The sequence below is a fragment of the Anneissia japonica genome, unplaced genomic scaffold, assembly GCF_011630105.1.
Source record: "Anneissia japonica isolate Jap-2015-1 unplaced genomic scaffold, ASM1163010v1 scaffold5330_len1712360_cov203, whole genome shotgun sequence".
NCBI lineage: Eukaryota > Metazoa > Echinodermata > Crinoidea > Comatulida > Comatulidae > Anneissia > Anneissia japonica.
In genome coordinates, this window is record NW_022711894.1 from 330,088 (window position 1) to 350,649 (window position 20,562).

At 32.6% G+C, this 20,562-nt stretch overlaps 1 protein-coding gene across 1 annotated transcript in view; it reads left to right on the forward strand.

The window, feature by feature from the left end:
* Nucleotides 1-243: 243 nt before the first annotated feature.
* LOC117107682 overlaps nt 244-20,562 on the forward strand; it is a 22,618-nt gene continuing 2,299 nt past the window's right edge. The window contains exons 1-5 of the mRNA XM_033249411.1: nt 244-700; nt 3,275-3,412; nt 4,477-4,766; nt 5,296-5,374; nt 17,458-17,796. Of these exons, the coding sequence (XP_033105302.1) occupies nt 628-700; nt 3,275-3,412; nt 4,477-4,766; nt 5,296-5,374; nt 17,458-17,796 (919 nt within the window). The 5' untranslated portion in view covers nt 244-627. The remainder of the gene's footprint in view (nt 701-3,274; nt 3,413-4,476; nt 4,767-5,295; nt 5,375-17,457; nt 17,797-20,562) is intronic.

Here is a 20,562-nt window from a genome sequence, read left to right on the forward strand (position 1 = left end):
ATAAACTTTGATTCGGCAATTATATTTAACAAGGTTACTGATAGATATAATTTCCTTTTTTATGTACGAGTTGACTTCTGATCATGTTTACGTCACTATTCAACTTTTAGGATAGATTCAAATCATATTGACCCTGGATGTACAATGACGTCACGGTGGTGTAACGTCGGACTATAATTTCCGTCCTAAACTTGAAATTAGTCATCGATGTATTTACTGCCCTCATATCAAGCATATACTTTCTAGGCCTAGGTAGCTCTACTCTTTCACTATCTTGGTTTTCAACTTCCTAAGATTAAGTCAAAAACATCATTTAGGTTTTTTATTCATTCGTAGTTTTGGGTTACTTCAAAGGAGGCTCATCGCAACAGTTTACATCGATTAGTGCACGTGGAATATACGCGTCAAGTTCAATAGGTGCACACGTGGAGTTCAAAAGGTCTATGCGTGGAATTTACAAGGTTTATGACTGGAATTCGGAAGACCTATATTGGTGGAATTTCCAGGCTGAGTACGCGTGAAAACCCTAACGTGCACGTGTGAACATCATATGCCTGAAGTGCATCGTTAAAATTTTGGAAGTTTGTGTGTAGAACAGAACCCTCACATGCATTGACTTCACTGTACATGATGGAGATACAGATTTTTACTTGTGGTCTAGCGTTCTTGGTGTCCTTTTTGGAGTTATCTTCTCCATTGGGTATGTATACCTTTTGCATTAAATAATATCTGCATTTCAGTGAATTTATTTCTGGTAGGGAAATACTGTAAGAAAAAAATATATGTTTATGTACTACATAATCAGCACCTAATATTTGTAGGTACAGTATGTAGTTATACATTGCTTATAATGTCATTTTTCGATTAAATTAAAAAAAAAAAACAAGCAACAAGTAGTGCGATAAGGTAATTTAATTATATACACGACTTAAATGACTTTCAAACTTGTTAACATTTTCTTTTTTTACATCCTCTTTATTATGTGTTTGCGGAAGGTTTGTACTATAGGATACATTGAGTAGAATGGAAACAGTGTGTGTGGTAACATAAGAATCAAATTTAATTTTAAAAATTTGTACAAAATTCAGAAATTTGAATGGAGTTCAGTACAATGATTTTAAGAATCAATCCATAGTCAGAAAATGCCTTTTATAGAAATTGGCTGTCATTTTGAAAGTTTATCTATGTATACAAAATCAAATCAGTAAGTAATAACGCTAGCCAAAAAACAGGCCTAAAATTAGCTGTAAAATCACTTGCAGTCGGAAATATTGAGAGTCGTGGAAATAGATACGGTACTAAATATAGAATAATATAAGACAGTAGGTCTATTTAAAATGTTCTTTTCTTGAAAAGATCAGATACTATCATTTAAGAAGTGCTAGCCTAGTGCAATCAAATTTAACAGCTGTGTATATTATATTATATGCGGAAATGTAATGATAAGTGCGCATGTCCGAGCATACACATTTTGCTAGCTTGCCAAATATTGAGTATAGTGCCAAATACAGTAGAAAATTGGTTTAAAATAGACTTATTTTTTTATTGATTTAATAACTGCATATAATACAATACCGTAAGAAATGCATGTCCAAATTGAAAAATATATTACAAGATATGCTTTCATACATAATTGGATATATGCAATATACTGTATAGTGCGCACGATATTATTTGGTTACACGTAATTTCAAATAAGAAACACATTTACAAAGTCAATATCTTCGAACGCTCTTAGATCGTTAAAATTTGTGAACGTTTGGAAACGAAACAATACTTCATAAAAATAGATATCAAATTAAGATTTAATATAATGTGTATATGTTAATTTCACTCACTAATAAACAGAAATTCAGTCTGTGTTAGATTGAATATGTATTTGTAAAATGTATGTTGGTCATTGAAACCATGACAACAATGTCCTGATACAGGAAATCTAGATTTTATAATTTGCTGTCTTTAACAGTTTAAAAGATTTAGAGAAATAAGCTATGATTGTTACAAAATAATTATTCATTTGTAATAAAGAGGATAGAAGATAGTAGGAGATATTTAATACAAAACTATAATAAAAAATTAATCTTTTTTTTATTTAGCTTGAATTTTCTATAAAACTAGCATCAATGCATTATATTGTTTCTCTTACGTCACAATGCAGACTAAGTGCATGTAAGTGAAATTCGATTAACGAATGGTATTTCCTCTTGTTGAAAAGTTAAGTGATAGTCCGCTACATCAAGAAAGATAAACGCAAAGAAGTATTATTACAGCATAGAAGAAAGTTAGTTATACGTTAATACATATGAACGTAATGATTTCCTTTCAACATTCCAAAAAAAATCTATATAAATGTGTTAAGAACAGAAAAAGAATTAGCCACCAAAATTACAGACACTATTCAGAGTAACAATAAACACAATGTCGGAATAAATATAAACGCACATACTTATTCTCTTTTGGAAGGAATTAAACTTAGTATATTCAATGAAAAGGACTAATTAATGAGTTTAGTGGTTATTAACTATAAAATATATACTAGATTATTGCTCAAACGAGAGGGAAAAAAGTGTTTTGTGCTCAATACCATGAGTAAACTAGATCAGTAGAAAATACTTATTGAAAATATCTATGGAAACAACGGAACTTTTATTTATTACTAAACAATAAAGAAGGAACGTACGCAACCAATTCAGTGGTGAATATTTATGCGTATGTATAATATAAACTAAATGAGTTCTCAATAATACTTAACAGTCCAAGCTATTACAATTTAAATTGACTATAGTTCTAAATAACTGAGAAGGTATTGAACAGATTTAGTGCACACATGTATGAAATAAGATATTCCGAACAAAATATGCAAGCATTTCAACTTACGTAATTTAATGATAATAATACTAATGATTGTTTCTTTTTTTTTTTTTTTTTTTTTTACATTTGCATTCATTATCAGCCTGTCAGGCCTGTTCTGGCTGATGGCCTTTCCAAACTCCATTATTATCTATTCTTTACTAGATTTTCATAAGTTATTAAAAGTGTTTCCGCATTTCCATTGTTTTTATGTATATTATTTATTATTTAATTATTATTAAGATTTAGTCACATTGACTCCTATACTCTATGAACTTCCATTTCTGCACATTATTCTATTCTTTGATTTTTTTTTTCTCTTGTTGCGAAATGACTAGTTGAAAACATACACTTTTATAAAAGGCAAGTTGTCGCACTTGATTTTCGGAAATTTTCTAATCAGAAATATGCTGTATGCTTTCAGTTCATCAGTGTACCTTCAGTGAACCAGGAATTTGCGGATTTAAACAGTCTAAAGCTGATCTCATTGATTGGACAAAGCAGACCTCATTGGCACAGTTAGTTTTACCTGTAGGTCAAAGTTTACCGACACGGCCATCAGGTAATTATATCTCTAGTTTACAATGTCAGGTTGTTATCATATAAGGAAACGTAAATGTAAATACAGATTGAAAAAAATATTATAGTATAATCCACAGTAAAATAAGCTACTGTGTAAACGGAATATGTCGATAGTTATAAGGTACGGTATCATACATCTGGTATAAAAGGTCAATTAAACTAAACGATTATTAATCGAGACATGTAAATATAATAGAAATAAATTGATTTAAGTGTACATATGCTTATTTTTTGTCGGAATTTACATTTAAACACAGACAAATATTAAATCTATCTTAATGTGGCATTGTAATGTGTTCTCCCTGAGCATACTAAATTGTACATCGTTGTAATTTAATGTGAATTCATTATTATTGATAATTAGAACGAAGTCAGTCATATTTATATCTAAAACACTTAAAGTTCACTGAGTAGTAACTGGTAGGTCGATGTGACGTCAATTGACAATTGTAATTTATTTTGATGTGAGAGCGACGGGTACGTGGGTGTTGTTGGCTCAAGGTCGTTGAAAGTGTTGCTATTTTCGTGGTTACATTGCGGCAATATAAGACAAGATAAAAGTTATTAATTAATGAAATGTATCGTGAACATACGTCTACTATTAGAGTGTGGAAGACGTCTATTAAGATAATGGACTTCTTGAAATTTCATTTCATGGCTTGCCCGGCTACCCGGTACGTAGTAAATCTTTAATTATCATTCCGAAGTGTTGATAATATGTCTCCATTATCAAGGACAGAGATATGTGTGTCAAAACACTTAAAGTATGCATTCATTTAGCACGCTCTTGTGTATTTTTTAATGCCGATTGTAAATATATAAACATATTTAAAACTTCATGATTAAATCAACGCGACCTCCGATACATATTGTCAATATATACACCCTGAACAATTTCTCCTGTGATTTGTTGTGAATCAGCGCGTAGCTTCGTTATTACTTAAGACCTGAACGCTTTCAAACCGCTGACTTTTAAGGCGTTATATTTTTAAGTTTTAATTATTTTAAATTTAAAAATAATAACGATGATATACATTTTAACAGGAACTCACTTGTGCGCGTGCTACAGAGAAGAACAACCACGTGAACATTTAGTGTATGTGAACGCCATCATAGATTCTCCGGTGTACAAAGTTCAGTCGACTACACAGGCCAGACTAGTGGTGTTTGTTAACATTAAATTAAGAGATCAGAGCGCCCTCTATATCAGGAAAATGGAAATTCAGAATGGAAAATCATTTAGAGGGACATTAATTTGGAGTGGCAATGGTGTTACATTTGGTACTGGATGGCGAAAGATAAATGTTGAATTTACAGTGCAAAATTCATTTAAGGTAACGTTTATACATAATGGTTGTTGAGAAAACCTTTCAGTATGTATAAAAGAACTGATCATTGTGGCCTTTAAAATTGGACTTGCATTTAATGGATCCCTAAACTACACAATTGGCCCATAAATATGAATATACTTTATTTACATCACATGTGATTACAATTTATACTATAAACAATAATTAAATACCATATTTTACCATATTTAACTCTTTTATTATCATTGTTAATGTTAATTGATTCATTCATTAATTATTTCTTTTTTAATTTCAATGTTAGTATTATAGTTTGTCTAGTGATCCTGCGTGTGCCTGAGTTTCTCAGACATTGGCCTGGGTTTTATGGTACATTCATTTGTAAAATTTTACAGTTTTTGGAATAAAGAAAGAAATAAAATATATTATCATTATCATTTTACAAATTAGCATTACCAATAGGATTATATAACCAATAAGGAAACAGAACCTCATTTTCGTAATATAAGTCAATATAAATCATGTAATGTTTCCCCGATGATTTTTTTTTTTTTAGATTGTATTTGAAGCAGTTGTGACCGCTATTGAGTACAACTCTGTACGAATAGATGAATATAACATCATGCATAATGAAGGTAGGTTTTTGTGTTTTGATCTGTTGATTGCCAGTATCAGGAGCTAACGTCATGATAAATTTAAGCCCGTATCCATCACTATGTACTGATTTCTGTAATCCCGGGTAGATAAAGTTATCGTCGGAAAACTCATTTTCTTGAACATCATTATTAAATCGCAAAAAAAATTAATGAAAATAAAGTGTCACTAAATATATTGTTTGGCGAAATCGTGGAAATTAAAGGGCCGCTAAAAATAAGGGCTATGCAGTAAAAATTTTGAACCTGAATGATATGATTCCATATACTGTATTAAATCAGTATCAGTAGGCACAAATCCACGTACACAATTAAATCTTTATTCTAAATAAGCGTGACTTTATATGTTTTGATCGGCTTCAGAGTTTATGAATGTGACTTTGATAGAATGTTAAAAGCTAAATCATCGAATGTCCCCTGGTGTTTTTATTTTAATTATTATTATTAATTTTTATGTATCACTTTCATTTTGGCCTCTATAATTCTTATCGATTGTCAAATGTTTTATTCTAATTTCTGGCGAACTTTTTACTTTTTTTATGTGCATACAATCAAAGAGTTAAGATATGATCCAGGATGTAATTAAGTAAAGCACACGTGATCGCAATGTGAGACCCGTTTCAACCTCGATTAAAAAAAATTAATAGTTATCTGAAGAAACAACCATGCATTGAACAATCTATGTGTCATTTATAATTTTGTTAGTCACATCCGATTAAAAATACTCCCGGGATTCAATAAATGGGGGCGCTCGAACACTTTATTAAATTTTATTATGGCAAACCTACATTAATCTAGGTCTACACCATATTTGAAAAGTACTGCAGTAGGGCTAACATCTGAAATAATTTATAAGGCATCAAATATACATAGGATTGTCATGCGGATCAGAGAGGAAGTGAACACTCTTCGTCACAATCCTGCTTATTTTATTTACTACATTTATTAAAATACATCTATTTCACATCCAACTGTACACCTGCAAACGTAACTCTACAAACATTATTTACAAAAAAAATTAATTAGATTTGAAAATATATGGAGACTGATTCTGTCTTCTGTGCAATAACAGATCAGACATCATTCTTAAGAAGGTTGATGTTTAAAAAAGAAGAAAATTGTAAAGTGGCTAGAACTATGTTATAATCTATAAACGAATGATGAAAATGTTTATTGTAAATACACTAGACTAGAGCATTCATACACTAGCTTTTTTGCTCTCGTCAGGAAGCTTGTGTATCTTAATTTTCTAACTACTGTCTAAAATGCTACTTGTTTATATTAATCAGTAAGAAGGGTACTGCTAATCAAAGTAATTGTTATTATACCGGCTCTACAAACATATCGTTGCTAAGACTAAGACCTAGATAGTTATAGGAGTTGATCCTGGTCGCAATTTACCGTTCTGCTATGCTCCACCCCTTGGGTAATTGCTAATGACGGTGTAAACTTGTGTGTTTTTAAAGACATGTGAGTGTTTATGGTCTTGCATCTTATTTTTTGACTATTAAAATGTCCACTGTTAACGTATTATCAGAACATTATGACATACAAAATACTGCAGTAGCGAAAATGAGAGTAAAGTAATAAACTTTACTTTATGTAAAGGTTCTTGACGTTAAAATAATTGCAACACCGCAAATGGTGTTCTCTTTAATCAAGTTAAAGTAAATCATAATAGCATATCAATGACTCTACTTGTTTGCGCTAATATTATCCAGTTTCAAATATTTTTGTGTGATGAAAACAACTTTTACCGTTATCATTATAACATTATATAGGCTGGTAGAAAACATAATTGTAGTTTTAAAAGCTAAATTGTTGTCGCTTTTTTTTAGCCTGAAGTGCATTTAACAGTTACAGGGAAAAGTTAATATAATGGTCCAAATTGATCGAGATATCTTGATCAAGGTGGTGGATAGTGAAACTCAAACTATAGACTGTAATTTAACATCGTCAATTACCAGAGTAATGAGCTACTGCCTTCAGGTGCTTGTAAGAATTAAAACCGCCTTGCTCACAAGTAAGCGACAGCTGCTCACTGCTTGTTCCATTCGTTTAAATAAATTGATATAAACCCTAGCTCTACGCAGCTACTTTTACTCTCTCGATCTTTCTCCAACAAATAATACATACGTTTAGATTGCTCATTGATTTACACAACTGAAGATAGGCTTCTGCTGCATTAGAAACACCCCGGATAGCAGTCGTTAACTATCCATGGAAGTATCTAATTTTGTACTCAAGTAGATTTCCGTTGCTTAGTTTGCAAACTTTGAGACCTAGTGAATTCACCATTTTGTTTCTATGATTAAGAGCTGTGTTCATGTGATCTCTCAGCTGTATGAAGTTTGCCTTTGAGGCTACATGTACCTCGCGAGGTCATCTAAGCATTGATTTAAGTTCGCTTTTCGTGTTCTGATTCGCTTATTTTTATTTAAGATCTGAACTTAGTATATAACTTTCGCTTAGTGCTAGTCTTACTGTGATTACCCACGTTAATCCATACCATCACTAAAGGCGCAAGCCTTACAACTGTTTTGGATTTTGTTCAATATCTGAGGTTTGGCTATCAGAAGAAGCAGTAGGCCTATGGAAGGTGAGATGTTTGTTTTTCTTTGATATTATTTTCATCTCCTTGTCCTCTGTGTGTTTACTGTGTGGTTTCAGTGGAAGTTTCGTTATCTACAAAACGTCGCTGCTCTTACAGTATATCCCAAGATCCTTTTCTGCACGACATTACATTACATATTCCATTAGGCAATTGTACGAAATCCTGTTATAGTTGTTGCGTGGTTAATTAATTAATTAACCTCACCCAAATAATGACTACCGGTATATTACATTAGTAATTTTTCAACTTAGGTCAACCAGATTCACTATAAAGAGATTAATGGGTTATAAACGTGGTGGCAAAAATCCAATTCGTAACCGCAATACATTAATTGAACTGACGGTGCCAAATTTTCTCAAAATTTGACCACCTTTCGAAGTGCTGTGCATCAGGGAAAGTAAATTGTGTTGTTGATTGAATGTCAATAATTAAACTACATTATATACTCGATTCATTATTAGGCCTATGACAAAGTGATTAAATAATCAGGTACTCTAAGAAAATTATATTTTGTAGTATAATAAACCAAAATGTTATTATTAATATCTATTAATATTTACTTTATTATTGATAATATTATTATTACTCGTATTATTATTATTATTATTATTATTATTAAATTTATCATCCTCATTGTTACCATCATTATTAGCATTGTTTTTTAGTACAGATTGTAACAGAATTGTGATAGTAACATGAATGTATGTACATGAATATGAATGTATGTATGTATGTTGGCATTTATGTGGGTACGTATCTCCTAAAACTTTAAAATAAAAGCGACTCTGCAAATGTCATTACAAGCACGACACTCATAATTTTGGACTAACTTTGGACGGACACTAATCAATTAAGGTCATATACACTATATATAGCGAACTATTGATAGAATATGTCATGTCCTATAAGCATCGTTATCCCTGTGACTGCGAACGATCGTTATAGAATGAAATGGGAAATTGATACTTGACTTTAAGATTTAAAAGTGTTGCCATGTATGGTGAAAATTTTAAATGAAAGACGTATAAAGTGTACATAGGAATTGCATTTCCTGATATAGCGAAGAATTAGGCTATGTATTCTTATTTTTTATTGTTTATTATGTTCTTATTGTTAATATTCATATTATTATTCTTATTGTTATTCATGTCATTATTCATTATTATTATTAATAGTATTATTATTAATATTATTATTATTATTATTATTATTATTATTATTATTATTATTATTATTATTATTATACTTATAATGGTCACATTATTAAGAAGACACAACAATAATTGTTACTTAACCAATATCCTGAGGCGCGTGGAACGGAGAGAGTAGAGAAAACAGTAGAACTTATACATACTGTTTGTGGTGCTGAACTAATAATAATAATTCAAATAATAAAACATTAAATAGTTAAACCGTTATTAAATTTTTAATTATTGGTCATGTTGTAACTTCAGCCGTTGTCTTTCAAACCATTTAAATTATCGTAGCAAAAAGTATAAAAACTAACTTGTGTTTTTAATGAAAGTTAATCACTTGTAAATTATAAATGCTTGAAAATGTGTAGTTCAATGGTTTGATTGAATGTGTGTGGAATGGGAATTGAATATATGGCGTAGACCTATGTTTAAGAAAAAAATACAAAGTATAGGCCTATGTAGGCCTAAATAGCAGCAGCAGTAGCACTAGTAGTAGTAGCAGCAGTAGTACTAGTTTTGTTACAGCAGCCGTATTTGCTGCGAAGCAGCCAATTCATATTCTTGACAGCAATTTGACCTCTGAAAGGTCATTGTTTGTCAAAAAACCTGTGCCTAAGACAACGGAAAAGCGGAGTTTCCTTCTTTCGTTCTGCCGGGTAAAATCAATTACTTTAGGCGACGTTTGTAGACTAACCTACTCGTACCAACGTCCGCATGTCGCGACGCTGGAGTACTATTCAGCGTTTTTATTATATTTCTAGGTTTCCTATTTCTACGACTACGTTTAATCGCTCATGTCTCAGCCACAATATTTTGAGGCCAATATTATTTACGAACCCAGTTAAAATGATTTACTAGCCTATTTCAACGTGCTAATTATTAAATTTAGGCGACGCTTGTTGTAGACTGGCATAGTGTTTTCGGAAATAAATACCATTTTACACACATGCGCAAATCGATTCGCCAGCAGCGAGTCATCGGCCAGCAGCAGCGAGTCGCCAGCAGCGAGATGTCACTGCAGCAAAACAATATTGTACACGGTACCAACGCTGTTCTAATATAGACAATTGGGTCGTGTCTCATATTATTTGTTATATTTTTATTATTCATTATTTTCACTTGACTCGCATAAATTATAATGTTCAAAGAACAGTTTATGCAGTTTTACTTCGCAGCATTTTACTTGCAATTTGCAATTTCTGGTATTATTATTATTTAAGTATCAATGTGCAGTTGCAATTTTCATTGTTAACATAACGACATCATCTTTTTGAACATATATCTTATTGTCCAAACCCACTGATAATAAATTAATCCAAACAAAGTAAACACAATTTTCAGCAACTTAACCTGCTGGAAGGAGACCCTCTAGCATGTGATTCATATTTCCTGCCACTGACCTCACCAGTTTTTAACCTCTTTAAGTGTTCATTAATTTAGTTCACCAAGTGAATTTACACATAAAATAATATCAAACTGTGCCAAGCAAACAATCAAAATATTCCTGTTTGTTATGCACACAATACATTAACTAAAGAATGTTGGATTTAATACAGAAAACATTTAGTAAATTTGATAAAAATAATATGCAAATATATTAGAAAGTGCAATTAATTATGGATATCCGAGGAAAATGCCTATGACCAAACATAAAGTATATTAATAAACGTCCAATAAAAACTACAACTGGACTGGCAAATCTGCAATTAAAAATCACAAAGAAACAAACTACTGTATAAAGAAAAACTGTCCTTACTCTTTACTTCACAAAAGTTAATAATGTATGCATGTCTGTGGCATGGGAGGTGGGGGACAATTCAAATGTGCAAACTACAGTAGGCTTACCAGTCGGTCCCCTATAATGGTATAATTGTAATCTGAAACTCAGCATTTTGCGTTTAGGTAATAAATGTACTGTACACATTCGCTTTCGTCAGTGTAAATATCGCACTATAAACTGTCTTTTGCAAATTTTACTTAGAGACCGTATAAGTCTCTTTCAATACCTTATGTTGTACTAGTTTGTATTTTGCCATTTTAACATTTTTCATGCAATGTACAGTTCTACTGAAATTTCCTTTCGGACAATACATTTATCTCGTAACTTATTTCTACAGTAGGTTTATATGTTTTAAAACTATAGTGTTCATTAGAATATTATAGAGTTATGTTAAGAAAACTGTCATAGTAGTGCATAATGACAATCGTTATCTGATGATACTCCTTTAACAAGTGTTGTCACCAATTATAAAATTAGGACTAGAACTGTAGACATAGTTTCTGCCCAACATAATTGCAAAATTGCAAACTGTTTATAGGAAAAATGTTATGCAAAGTTACAGGTAAGAAACGCAATAAGCGTCTACATTCTTATATTACCCTGGGAAAAAACACAAAATATCACGTGTATTTCACTTCATTAACTTTTTCTTGACCCCACGTATTGATATGAGATAGCATAATAACTTAACTGACCTATATACACTCTTATCAATCTATGCATAAACTTACATGAATTATAATCAACCTGATAAAAGAACACGGTAGTAATGTGACAGAAGTAAAGCGTTATCAGTCAAAATGCACTGCGTTAAAAAATCCATTGATTTAGTCTCTGGCCCTAGGTCTTACAGAAACTGTCAGCCAGTGCACGTTATCTGCTAAGGTGCACAGTATTTTTTATTTAGCCGCTTTGACATTGGTTTCTGGATCGTGGATGCTTGTATAATCTGCTAGCTCACCTTATCTCGAGATTATTGTCGAGATCATGTCGAGGTTGTACCCAGGAGATAGAACTCATGAACAGCGTTGGTAGGGTAAGCCTCCGTGAGATAGAGTGTTTCAAGGGAAAATACAGACGATAACGTGATTCATGAATAACTGCCGGCTTAATATTTGTAACAGGATTTATATAAATTATTTGTGCTGAATAGATAATTTGTATTTACTATTAAAACACATTTTCACTTCTTTTACAAAATAAATACAACAGAGAGATGATAGAATCCTGTATGTTCAAACTTTAGAGAAACTTCAGCACAAATAGCGCAAACGCAAATGACGCGCTTACGTCAACTTATCTGAACTGTATCGTGACTCAAGCTGTCAAAAAGACTTACTGTACACGTACTGTATGTATTTATAGAACTTACAGTAATGCCTATATGGAACATTACACACTGGCTGTGTGCTAAGCTGTACCGGTGCACAAGGTGCCACATGACCGACAAACAGCATATGCAGACCACTGAGAACCGAAGCTTAGTCTACCTTTAACTCGAGTCAGAATGGTATTACTCAGGTGTTCCCATTAACGTGATCAAATACTTTCTGGAACATTATAGTTGTAATAATATAACCGTAGTTAACTGATCTAACTGTATAATAATTATTCATCAAATCAATTAGGTAATGGGATACCGAAGCATCGTTAAATATTTCCATATTGTTTCTTATCAAATTTAGCAGATATAGCTTCAAATATCCATTTAGCAATAAAGATTTCAAAATACTCTGGAGATAATAGCAGTAAGAGATAGGGGTAACAAACAACATTTTGAACGTCAAAAGGTAGAAAACTCCGTTGCAAACTTAACTCCTGAGATTAGATTTCCAAATCTATGTTGAAATGTTCCAGTTCAGAAATCTATTATATTTGGACTAGGGTGGTACCGTAGATTCTCGGAAGGTAAAATATACCGGCAAACTATTAACATCAAGGGGTGGTAGTTGAATGCAAATATTTGCAACGTGTGTGATTCTGCCATATATCCTGGGTCTGTGTCTGCTCCCGGTATTGGATGGTGTTTGTGTTTAAGTTAACACAACTGCCTAATGTGTATACCACATTCTTAGGCCTATATTCTGCATTGATCTATCTTGTTTTTGTTTTCGTAGCTATATTAATTACGTTGTATTTTCTTTACTCAATGACTTCTATTCACAGATTTATTCCCATATTGAAATTTTAATAAAATATGAATGACGATGATGATAATAGTATATACAAGGCCTAGGTACAGCATTTCATAAAATATCAAATGGAATAACATTGACATTCAATCATTGGTAATTTCACAGACGTGCCAATGCGTGTAACAGTCATTTTAAAAACATTACTCATTCAAACATGACATATGCTGATTATTGTCACTGGAAAACGTTGTCTGTCTACTTCCTGTCAATGGCGACTATTTGGTGACATACTTTTTAGCTATTATTGTAAGCCTAAAGAACAGAATGTTAAACTATTTTATTGATAATTCAGTGGTGGATCAATGAATTCAAAATAGAGAGGGACCACAGTGTAGACCATTTCAGCCCCACTATAGTTGGGGCTGAATATGTATGATTATGACACGACTTAATGGCCGAAAATAGCACTCCCAGATAAACTTTATTATAATTTTGCATGCTTTCTCCATTTAAAAAAGAATAATTTTAAAAGGCGTATAGTGGAGCTCTGTCTCCTCCCACGTAAAAACACCACTATTAATGTAACTGTGTTTAATATGATAATACCGGTATATGGTAAAGCTTCTATCACATGCGACCTATTGCGAAGTTCGTGTGCAGGACCTACCCTGCAGTACTATAGGCCAATATGGATATTCCTGATGTGGCTATCTTAACCAATCGCGAGGTAGATATAACTAAAATTGGTGTTCAAAACATTCTTTAAATTCCTACTATCGATTCACCATCAGCTGGTTTTCTTCTTAGTATACATGGCTCCTACTGCGATTGTAGGCTTTAAAATAAGGGTAATTGTAATATTATAGAACTGAATATGCAAATTAGACCTTTCAAGATTTTTAATCTAACTTAACAACTGACCAATCAAAACAGGTTCACAAACAGGTGTATGTCCCACAAAACACAAAAGTTGTCATTTAGTGGGACCACGGCAACAACATCTAAGAGACGGAGCTTTACGGAACAGTCCATTCCGTCCCTGCTTCTGCCTCGTCACTTAGGCCACTGAATTTAAAGATGAACTAACAGACAGTAAAGAGTGAGACAATTATTTACATAATTTAGGTTCAAAGGGTGGAAGATACAAGTAAAAACCTAAGCCTATTTTAAGGTATCAGACTAAAACGAAACTTCAGTGTAGAGAAAGGGACACACTCGAAAAGTGGTAATGAAATAAGATACAAGTAAAAACGTAAGCTTATTTTAAAGTATCAGGCTAAAGCGAAACTTGAGTATAGAGTAATGGACACACTCGGAATGTGGTAATGAAATCAACATCCTGTGCAGGTACACTTTATTTCATTAATTACTTAGAGAGAGCTACAATATCAGTAAAAGAAGAAAGAGCTAGATAATGAATCGCGGAAGAATTATCAAGAACTTCCTATTTGAGTTTTTCCTAATATTCATAATTATGATTCTCTAAATTTTGTTGCCATTACCATAATGATAATAATAACAATGATAATAATATTCATGATGATAATGATGATGATTATGCCGATGATGATTTGAAAAGAAATAATACTCATACTGATAATAATCGTGAATAATAATATATAGCAAAAATAATCATGATGATAATGCTGATGATGCTGATGATGATAATGACGATGACAACGACGAAGTTGATGATGATAATGATGATGACGATGATGATTGAAAAAGAAATAATACTCATACATATAATAATAATAATAATAATAATACCAATATTCAACAAATATAATCATGATGATAATGATGATGATTTTGCTGATGATGATGATCACGACAACGACGACGACGATGATGATGAAGACGGTGATGAGGATTAAAAAAGGAAAAATACTGATACTGATAATAAGAATAATAATATTCAATAAAAATAATAGTGATAATATGATACATATTATTATAGCCCTAAGTATATATTTTTGAAGTTGAAAAACAAAACAAAAAGTGCATGGTTCCGTATCTTTACGGAAATATTTATTTTAACATGTTCAAACAATCATTTCCTAGTTTATCATCTACCCTGTCAACAATTACATGATAATGCAGGGCGTTACCTAATTGCGTGAACTGATGCGTTATGGCAATGTACCTTATTTAATTTGAATTATCCTTAACGAATTTGTAACCTGGAAGATAGAATATTCAATATTACGGTGTACTGCTTATTAAGAAATAAAAGAATGAAATTAAAATTATATATAGTCTGCAATTGTAAGCAATTATATAATAAAAAGCCATAATATAATTATATGCAAAATAACTTCATCACTACTTTTGCGCTTAGAGATTCCTATATTTACACTTTAATTCTATTAATATTAATATTCATTTATATAGCCCTTTTTATTACTTTCATTTTTATAATATATACCTGTACTTCAGCTATAAAATTGCATTTATGTTAATTATTATAAAAATCTGGATTAGGAAACCTAATAACACTTGAATTGATTGTTAAAAATATCCAGTATATTGATATTTTATAGCTATATTATAGATTATGATTATTGATACAATTATAACCCGTTTTCTTAATTTATGTAATTCCATATTGGTGTATTCTAGTAGACTCAAACACACGGTAGGCCTACGCTATACAATCGAAAGTGTTAAATAAGCCAATACTTTAAACTATCTCCGGAAGGAAGTACTAATCAGAAGAGATCAAATAATTATGTAATTATGCTAAAAATTATATCCACTGTGCATCTCAATAATACATGAACATTAGGGTACATACATGATGACGGTTAAATAATATGTCGTGACCATTTTTAACAAATAAATAGTGGACTTGGCTGATATTTGACATAAATAAAGGTGTTTCTTATAAATGAATAGACTTTTTGCAGGTGAATTAAACAAGCAAATTTAATAAAGTGTCCTAATAGATAGCAGATGTAAGCATTTAACAGATTTACAAATTATATATCTTATAGCCCTGTGTAAATTTGCAAGATATGCGTGCTAAAACTAATTTCATTGGATTTTCTGTATTATATTTTTTGGTAAGCTGATTCTAAAAATGCAACGGTTCATTTTCCGAGTAGTGGCCGTTTCGGACATTAATAATGACAGCCATTTCCTCATTAAAATGGCCATAGCTAGCTGTGATATTAGAGTAGGTCCTGATAGAGTGATATTCTGATAGAGCATGGATCGCGCCCATCTTGAATGACGACGGTGATGATGATAATGATAATAACGATGATGATAATGATGTTGATGGTGGTAATGGAGACGACGGCCGCGATGATGATAATAAAAAGGCGCTGTGCATAATGCATATTCGATGTTACATCATAGGCGCAATATTTAAAATATTTTACTACCACTTAAATCCAGTATAAACAATGAATTTCCTAAGTTTTATACTTCAATTAATTACATATTAGCTTTCCACTGAAACGTATAAAGAAAATGCCTGCAATCAAAATAAATTTAATGTTTAAGAAAATGTTTGTGACATAACGTATTTAAATCAATGAGAATATAATTATTTGCTTTTCCATCTGCAGTTCTTTAAAACGAGCAAGGCAAAGTTTTTTTCTGACAGCATATCTTAAGTACATTTAAGCTGGAAATTCTTAATATAGATTAAATAAGATAGTAGTCATATCAATAATATAGTTGCTAATGTTAGTGAACTTATAATCTTTAAATGTAAAAACACTGGCAACATTTAAATTATCCCACGCATCTGTAATCATTATTTCATTAATCTTGTCACAAACACAGAAACATTTAAAAGATATGTTTATCCCTGAGTAACTTTGATGGCTGAAATTGGAAAATTCCAAGTGGGCCCGACGCACTTGTGAAATTGCAAACAAGTTTTTTTTTTTTAATCTCGTTATAAATTTTTTAACATATTAACTTAAATTTACGTCGATAATTGTGCGTTTGTTGATCAGCTGCGTGGGCATTGTGTTCACCTGTTACGCTATCTGATAATTACCTGACTTCCTATGCTAACACTAACTAACACTAAGTAATACTACATGAAGTTAGTACATGACTAGAGGCAACAGGTACCAAAATCAGCAACGATAGATTGGTACTCCTACGAGCTAAGTCATAATATAAGTCATAAGACCTCTTTCTGCTGAACAGCCGTTTTTATCCTTGATTAGCTATGGTACCACTTGTAGCCATATTTTCAGATTACGCATAGCCATTATACGCGCGCACAAACGTCGGTATGAGAAAACCACTCTATGGACATTATTTGTATTTTTGACAGATATACCTAATTTAATGTTTTCTCATATTTTACTCTTTAGGGCATATACATCCTAATCCTGGTAGGCCTACCCAGCCAAGTAAACCACGAATTCCATTTATTCCGCCTGCAAAACCACCAGTTGTTCCGGCACGCCCGAAACCTAAACCGACAATAAAACCAAGAGTACCAGTACCAAAGACATTAGCACCAAGACGTACTGACCCACCAGCGCCAGCACCACCACGTGTTACATATAAACCATATATTCCCAGAGTTCCAACTACATCGTTCAACTGGAACAGACCGAAACATACAGACGATCCGCTGAAAGATCGGGATATTCAGTCGACACAGCTGACAACAGTAGTACTATACGATGGAGGCCCAACATTTGTCCGTAAGTGTAACGTTCGAACACAACTCATACACACATTAATTTTTAAAGTAGTGAATCAATCATTCATTTGGCACAGAGGCGAGAAATAAAACTCAAACTGGCATTTTAGAAATGTTTAATTGAAATGAATTGTCAACTTAAAAAAAATCAACTTAAAACAGATTAAACCGAAGTGGAACAAGTGAAACAATCTTGAATGCTCTGAAAAGGCCCGTATTTTAGTTAAAGAATGGGATGGGAGGGGGAGGGACACAACAATCTTACGAATTGCTGAGTGCTTACAACTTTCGTAAAAATATGAACATTGCACTTTGGTATTTGGAGAACAATTAATGCGTATTTACAACTTTTTCCTGACTAAATAACGTTGCATACGTTTCTGCAACGCTGTGTTAACGTATGACGCAACCTAATATTTTTGGTGATGGATTATGGGCTATTTTGCAACACGGGACCAACGTGTGGAAGAGGATTGCCATTTATTATAAGATTTAGTTCAATATATGCGTCCTTAGCACAAGGGGTGGCGCTGGCGCGAGGAATTGCCTAACGAGAGGGGTGGGGGTTGGGGGCGCGATTTCCTCCGAAAAGGGGCCGACTTTCCTGACGAGAGAAAAGTGGGCGTTATTGTTTGTTGTTGTTTGTTGAATGTAATTGTGGAAACAATTACAAGTTTTTAGAACAAAGGTTTTAAAAAAAAAACTTTAAATAAAGAAAGCATAAACTTTGGTATTGAACTATTAATAATCATGCAATTAACAACTTAATGTTTATTACGAATTATACACTTATAACTGTAAAGTTAATAGATAAAAACCTCACATAAATCACTTAAAATCGGTATAATGAGAGTGAAGAAATTGCACAGTACTTTGCATTTAAAAATAACTACAAAATAACGTAGGTGTGCTACATAATAACGTAGGTGTGGGGTGGACGGACGTCGCTCAAAATCTCTTAAAAGTGTTCCAGGGACAAGGCCCCCAAAATATGTAAATTTATGGGTTTCAAATGCATATTTAATTGATTTTAGATCAATTTCTAGTCAACTAATATGTAGAAAATACGTATACATTTGTTTTCTCCCCGACGAGTTGTGATATTTTTTTCTCCCCGTCGGGGGAACCTGGCCTCGGCCTCCACTGGCGTCACCCCTGCTTGGCACATGTGTCAAAATTTATGAAATAAAAACAACAGAATGGAGTTAGTACCATGATTTTATTAATAAGTATTCAACATCAATACAAGCTGTAACAGCTAAAACTGCTGAGTGGTTACTCAGACTCAGTGACTTCCTGAAAGGTACCCAAACTTACCAGATAGTTATGAGCAAGTAACGTGCTTATTACTTACAACGTTGATTACTAATATCTATAGAGAATGCGAGGGCTGTTATTGACCTCATGTGGTTACCATGAGTTTGTGAATCAAATTCCAAAAACCTGTACAGACTATGAAATGGTATTTTAAAAAAAACCACGTGACATGCCTAAATATGGTCATGATGACATCACAGCATGACCATTTATAGGCATATCACGACTATAGGCCTACATCAGTTTTTTGTCAAAAAAATTTGACACTAGTCTGAACAGAGCTTTACGTAGGTCTATTTTGTGATGTATTTTGCAGTTTTCCAAGGCAGAGATTGGAAGACACGTTTTAACGCTCTTAGAAGAAGGAGAGTATTAATTATACAAAATTCCAAATGGGATATGTCGAATTTAAGTGAGGGAATATTCTTCATAGATTAAAAAATTACATGGGTAATAAAATAGGTGGATGCTACGAGTCTGAAGTTTTAGACAATAAATTTTATAATAAGAAGTATTGGAATAAATTTTTTAATGGTAGTAATTTTTTCTATAAATTAAAAGACACATTTGTAATAACAATTGGCCTGTGCTTCACTTCTAAGCGTATTAAAAACAAAAAGCAAGCATTATCACAATACTGGACTACCTTGAGGAATAGCAGTAATATACGATCATTATTTATTTCAACATAATACAATTTCAAAGAATGGTAGGCCTACATACTTTTACAAGTCACGACTTGAACAAATCAAACACATTCAGGGAGGAATATAGTAAAACATAGTGTTAAACTACGCCCTCACAGTATTTTTTACATGCATTACAAGTAGTCCATGCTATGAGGGCACGAGACGAGATATGAAATCTATCAGAGTTGCTTATTATTCACATCCTTCTCCGCACCTTTATTTTTGTGACATTATAGATGCGTCATTATCTATACGTCATCAAACACGTGAAGTCTGAACAGAATCAACTAATTTCACCCTATATAATTCGCCAAAACGCTAGGCATCAAGGACTGAAAACCAGTGAATTTAGTAAATGGCGAACCTCTGCAAGTGTGAACCAATGACGCGATATTTTATGTTTGCTACCCTAATCAAACTTGCTTGTGTCATACTACCTGTAGAAACTTTAATAACGATGCACGCTGCAGTATTTATCATAGCCCTGGTTGGTTTTAACTCGACACTGTCCTATCCCTTATCACTTGTAACATTGTGTGCCGTTACCATCATATGAGTCAACTACTTCCTCCTCTATTAAAATAATACATACAGTACGCCTAATTTATAAAGCATGTTCAACCATGAATATATATATATACTGTCTCTTATACACATCTAGATGTGTATAAGAGACAGGCACCACCAACCCTAGGCCATGCGGGACCATCGGCTTGGCCTAGCCTAGCCTAGCATAAGCCCATAGCCTGGCCGGGCCTAGT